Source organism: Ailuropoda melanoleuca, chromosome 14 (assembly GCF_002007445.2).
Source record: "Ailuropoda melanoleuca isolate Jingjing chromosome 14, ASM200744v2, whole genome shotgun sequence".
Taxonomy (NCBI): domain Eukaryota; kingdom Metazoa; phylum Chordata; class Mammalia; order Carnivora; family Ursidae; genus Ailuropoda; species Ailuropoda melanoleuca.
The window spans coordinates 58,514,792-58,520,791 of record NC_048231.1 but is presented as its reverse complement, the minus strand read 5'-3'; the positions used below and the strand labels follow the sequence as shown (position 1 = coordinate 58,520,791).

The 6,000-nt window shown below is 34.7% G+C and overlaps 1 protein-coding gene across 8 annotated transcripts in view; it reads right to left on the bottom strand.

Moving 5' to 3' along the window:
* The window catches only part of GREB1L (GREB1 like retinoic acid receptor coactivator), a 259,381-nt gene that overhangs the window by 48,127 nt on the left and 205,254 nt on the right, over positions 1-6,000 (bottom strand). For all 8 annotated transcript variants that reach the window (XR_004620338.1, XM_034642744.1, XM_034642747.1 and 5 more), the window contains one exon: positions 401-581. Coding sequence is in view for 7 of the 8 variants with exons in the window: in XM_034642744.1 (XP_034498635.1) it covers positions 401-581 (181 nt within the window). In the remaining variant the exon portion in view is untranslated. The remainder of the gene's footprint in view (positions 1-400; positions 582-6,000) is intronic.

The following is a 6,000-nucleotide window of genomic DNA, read 5'->3' as shown; positions in this document are numbered from 1 at the left end:
CTTCCTTCCTTCCTTCCTTCCTTCCTTCCTTCCTTCCTTCCTTCCTTCCTTCCTTTCTTTTCTTCCTCCCTCCCTCCCTCCCTCCCTTCCTTAAAAGATATATTTATTTATTTGAGAGAGAGAGGGAGCCCATGAGCAGGGGGAGCTGAAACCATGAGTTGGTCATTTAACCACCACCTTGGTGCCCCTTTAACAGGGATTTCTGAAGTCACTCAGAATATAGTTAAAATGAAAGCAACACTAAATTGGCAGGGAAAGTTGAGAGCGCAGGGAAGGAAGAGGAATGAGTTACCAATAAGAAGGTACCGAGTGTTAGGTTCTTTGGGATTTTCAGGAATTTATGATAAAACCATTGCTGTGCTAGAAGAAACACTATTTTTGCTCACTCTGAAGCAATCACCTCGTTAGTTCCACATGGGAGTTGTCATGAACCAGCACAAACAGTGTGTACGGGTTCTGTTTTACCCTTCTCATAAAAACTTCAAACTTGGTTTGAATCTCATTGTCTAGACGAACAACATATTTCTCTGCTCTCTGATAAGCTGTCCCATTTTCCTCCAGACCCAAGTCTACAAGGACACCTGCCAAGAAGAAAAAAAGAGTTTATCTTTTCACATACATATATATAAGTGAAATAAACTGAAGTTCAATGTGTGTAAGCTTACAGAGCAGATATTTTTTCTTTTGCATATTTCCCACCATAATTTTGATGAGGAAATATCAGATTTCTTTTCCTTTAGAACCCCCTACCCCATCTCCTACACCTTACACAAAGGACAACAGGGAACCAAAGATCAGATGCGTTAAGTAGAAGCGGTCGAACGTATGAGGCCTCTAATTAAATTCTATTTATATGGAAGTGCTGCTGCTGACAGCTACCATAGGCCACTCAGAGCTATAGCAAATTAATATAACTACATAAGCCTTCTTTACGCCAAATTTAGCAACAAGACATATATAAGAGAAAGGAAAATAACATAAGATGTCCAAATATATCATAACTAGCCTGTGAGAATATCAAGGTAATATTTTACTCATTTTATATAGTGACAGTTTTGCACAGTATCTAGAGTACAGGGAGTCTTCAATGAATGTTGGATTATGTACCAAATTAATAAAATGAACTGAATTACCCAAGATTACTATATTCTCAAAATATTAGAAATGGAAACTTCAGTACTGTATCATTATCTCTGTCTATAATATAATTACTTCTACATGCAAACATCTAAAAAGTTCGAGGCACATGAAGGTGTTGTTGGGATAATCAGTTAAAACACAAAATCCTCCTTCCAAATGAAGAGACAAAATGATAATTATGTGAGGTGAAGGATGTGTCAACTAACCTTATTGAAATAAACATTTCACAATATATACAAGTATCAAATCATCAAGGTGTACCTTGTACACCTCAGACTTATACAATGTTAGTGGCAATTATATCCCAATGAAGTTGGGGGGAAAACCCCAAACCAAGGACAACCCTGTCTTCCAGACCTTTAGCTGCATGGGGGGAAGAACTAACCCCCCCTGAGATGAGAGCCTTGTGACTCAAGCCGACAGCCCTTCAAGAAGGAGAAGGAACCAGAAGGCTAATTTCAGAGTTAGATATGTCATGGGGACCTTGAGGATTACCCTGGGCTAGAGGGTATCTATTTAGCATCTAATATCAGCCAAACCCACCAGCCACAACTATGTGAAAAGAAATTAAAATGAAAAAGAAGAAACAAGTTAAATTAAGAGAATTTATAAAATTATGTTGACTCAGTTTTATTTATCTAGCTTTTCTTTTCAGATAAAATCAGCTCTATTAACAACTACATGCAATTAACATCTAGATGCTGTAATAATAATAGCTCTAAATGGTATAAAAGAAAATAGGAAGAATGTTTTACTCTATGAAAAAATCATTATACAAGAAAAGGTGAACAGAAAGGTCATTTTGTTTTCAAACATTTTTCACGAGAAGCCTTTACCCAATTTCCACCCAAATGTAACCAAATGTTATTGTGATTATACCTGAAAGCGATCAAACATTTAATGTAGCAAGTATTCTGATTTTTCTGAAAGTGGATTGCTTGTAAAATGCATTCAACATTCCACAGGGGTTTACTGAGCATCCATTATGTATCAGGTACCATGTCAGGTATTGTGCTAGTCATGGGGATGCACAGGAGAGCAGGACAAATGTCTTAACCTCCTGGAGCTTATGATGGAGAAGATGGATAATTTTGACAAATGTCATGATGGGAGACAAGTATGTACTATGGGAGGAGGTGATAGAGGAGGTAAGCAGAGAAATAGAGAACCTACTTAGTCTCTGGGGGTTTCTNAAGCAGAGAAATAGAGAACGTACTTAGTCTCTGGGGGTTTCTATTTTCTTAATCTGTATAATAAGGAGAAGAGTGCCAGTTGGTAATTAGTCTATGTTTCCTAAGTTTATCCCTAGGAAATACGCAGTGCAAGTTAATGGTAACTTACTATGAAAAGATCATAAATAATGCATAAAAAATAAAAATATTTCTTACGGATAATTAAGAGTTGACTACATTTCAAAACAAATGAATTAAGACCTTTGACAGGTCAATTTCATACATGCCCTAATGGAAAGACAAAGTTCCATGAATCTAAGAAGTTGTTCTCTTAGATATAACATGAGTGTTGGTCCGTAACTATGTGGCCATCTGTCTCTGCAGTGGTGAATTTGGGTGGGGAGCAGGCACATCATAGGTACTTGATTTTTAATTTCTAACTGGTCATTTTTAGTAGGCAATCCTTACCTTTAAAGTTTGTTTTAGACTTGCTTTTATTTTTAAGTTTTGTTTCTTTCCTGGTTATGAAAGTGATAGATACTCATCTTGGAAAAACTGGAAAGTATAGAGATATATTAAAAAGAAAAATTTATCCATAATTCTTTAACTCAAAATTAGCTACTGTGAACATTTCTGTGCATTCCTTCCTGTGCTTTTTCCTATGCATATTGTGCTACCTAGCATTTTGTAATTGTATATTCTGATACTTTTCACTTGTAACTATAAAATAAGAAACAAAACTATCATTATTTACTAATAATATGTCTGTGTAGAAAATGCAAAACAATCCACAGATAAATCAAATATAAGAATTTGGTTAAGTTGACAGAGTCAATATCAATTTATAAAAATTAACTGTATTTCTATACATTAGCTGCAAACAGTTAAGAAGTATATATTTTTTAAAAATCATTTACAATAACATAAAAATATTAAGTATCTAGGAATAAGGTGTATAAGATCTCTAAAGAGAAAATGATGAAACTATTAATGACATTGAAGACCTAAATAGAGCTATATCATAAAATATAGGTAAAAATAAATTCTCCTCAAATTTATTTAGAGATACAATGTAATTCCAATAAAAATTCTAACAGTTTCCTTTTACCTTGAACAATTGTTTTAAAAATGTATATGGCAGAGCAAAGGACCAAGAATAGTCAAGACAGTCCTAAAGGACAGATTTGCTTTCCCAGAGACTAAGAATTACAGAGCTGTATTAATAAGACAGAGAGATTTTAGCACAGGGATAGACCACAGAAAGAGACCCCCATACATATGGAAACTTGGTTAATGATAAAGCTTGCATTGCAGATCAGCGGTAAAAGCATGGGATCTTTAATAATTGGTGAAGAACGAAGAAATTATATTGGATCTAACCATACTCCAAAATAAATAAAAACATAAAATCAGGTGGATTAAAAACTTAAATGTAAAAGACAAAACTCTAAAACTTTTAAATGACAATATAGGAGAAAAACTGTATGAACTCATAGAGGATTTCTTAAGCACAAAATTCCAGAGGATAGATAAATTAAACTTAAGAACTTTCATCAAAGACATTACAAATAAAATGACAAGCCTCCTAAATCCATAACAAGTATTACTAACGAAGGATTGGTATTCAGGATACATAAATTACTCCTGCATACCCAAGAGAAAACGAGCAAAATAAGTTTAACAGATATTCACTAAAAGAAAAAACCCAAGGGCTATTCAAAATATGAAGAGATGTTCAATTTCATTAAGAAAAATACAAATTAAAACCACAACAAAACGGAACTATATCAAATTAGTTAAAAATTTTAAAACAATAAAATTGTAAGAAAGAAGTGGATGGGAAAAAATCCGTATGTATCTCATTTCTTCAAAAGAAAGACCAGAAACTAAAGAGATTAATTACCGATAGGTGAATGGGTGGAAAAGTGGTAGAAAGGAGAGAAAGGGAATGGGGTAAGTATCAGTGCAGACAGACACTTCTCCAAATATACCATTTTTTTTTTATAGCTTTGTCTCTTAGAACCATAGCAATAAACAAACAAAATCAACCAAGGATCGGGGCAAGGGATGCAGAGGTAGGCAAAATGGAATCCAAACAATAACAAATGAAACCTAACATAACCACACTGAAGGGGATGAAGATGAAAAGAACAAATGTAAGTAAAGTAAATCAGTGTTTTGGCTGGGTACTATACTGCTAAAGACCAAAAAATTGTGCTAAAAAACTTTAGTTAGCATATCTGTTTCTCACAGGGATATGGGTTAACAATTGTATAACTGTTAGAAAAAAAATCAAAGAAGTTAATATATTATAGTTAAGGAGAACTACATTTCCCCCGTCATAGAAAGAAGTTACAAATAAAGGGGAAAGACTAAAATGAATTTTCGATGTTCATACATCAGTACCAACTCATATTTTTAATATAGATATATAGATAGATACAGAAATAAAGAGGGGTTGGGGGCACAGGTTAATAAACATACATATATTTTCTACCTCTGTCTACTAAGTGAGCCCAGGAACAATGACACTCCAGTAACAATAAGCACACTTAGCCTAGATTTTGGTTTCTTTTTCCTTCCTTCCTTTCTTTCTTTCTTTCTTTCTTTCTTTCTTTCTTTCTTTCTCTTTCTTTCTTTCTTTCTTTTCTTTCTTTTTCTTTCTTTCTTTCTGACTTTATTCGTTTATTTGACAGAGAGAGAGAGAGCACAAGCAGAGAGGAGGAGCAGAGGGAAAGAGAGAAGCAGATTCCCCACTGAGCAGAGAGCCCAACATGGGGCTTGATCCCAGGATCCCAGGATCATGGCCCAAGCTGAAGGCAGAAGCTTAACACAGTGAGCCACCCAGGTGCCCCCAGATTTTGGTCTCTAAATAGCGCTCTTCAAAAAAATGAATCAGAGTTCTTTAGAGAAGAGTTTAACTCAAGGTTTGGGGCAGGGAAATTAAAAATAACTTTGGAATGTCTGTGGTTTCAGAAAATAAGGAAGTACATAAAAAGGGATAGTGACATATTATAGGAACACAAACAAAGAAGACTCATTAATTATAATAAATGGACCACTCTGGTGGGGAATGTTGATAAGGGAAGAGGCTATCCACATGTGGGGGCATGGAGTATATGGGAAATCTCCATACCTTCCCTTCAATTTGGCTGTGAACCTAAAGCTTCTCTAAAAAAATAGTCTTAAAAAAAAGAAAAAAAAAAAGAAAAAAGAGCATACCTAAAAGGGCTTCCAATGGCCAAAGTAGAAAACTTGAGACCAAAATAAGTAATGATAGTGTTGGAAATGACCCATAGAATAAATGTTCACAAATCCATGTTGCTATAAATAAAGGAGGAAAAAGAGTTCCTCCTTGCAGAAGGATTCAGTTAATAAATTCCCACTAACAAGTACAGGAAAAATGATGGAAAAGCAAAATCATCATTACGCAAATACCATTACAATAAGCTGCAGGCAAATCCACCGATGTTAAAATTCATGATTGAGGGTATATTAGCATAATGTCAGAGTATTCTCCCAGTATTTTTATCAAGTACCAAGAGGAATGCAGTAATATTACAGTGGAGAAACCTGGCAGATACCACCTTAATCAAGTGATCCAGGTTAACATCACCAACAATAAGGCATATCAACATCATGTTCCTCTGATATCATGCACTGAGAAGGACACAATATCACTTTTGTG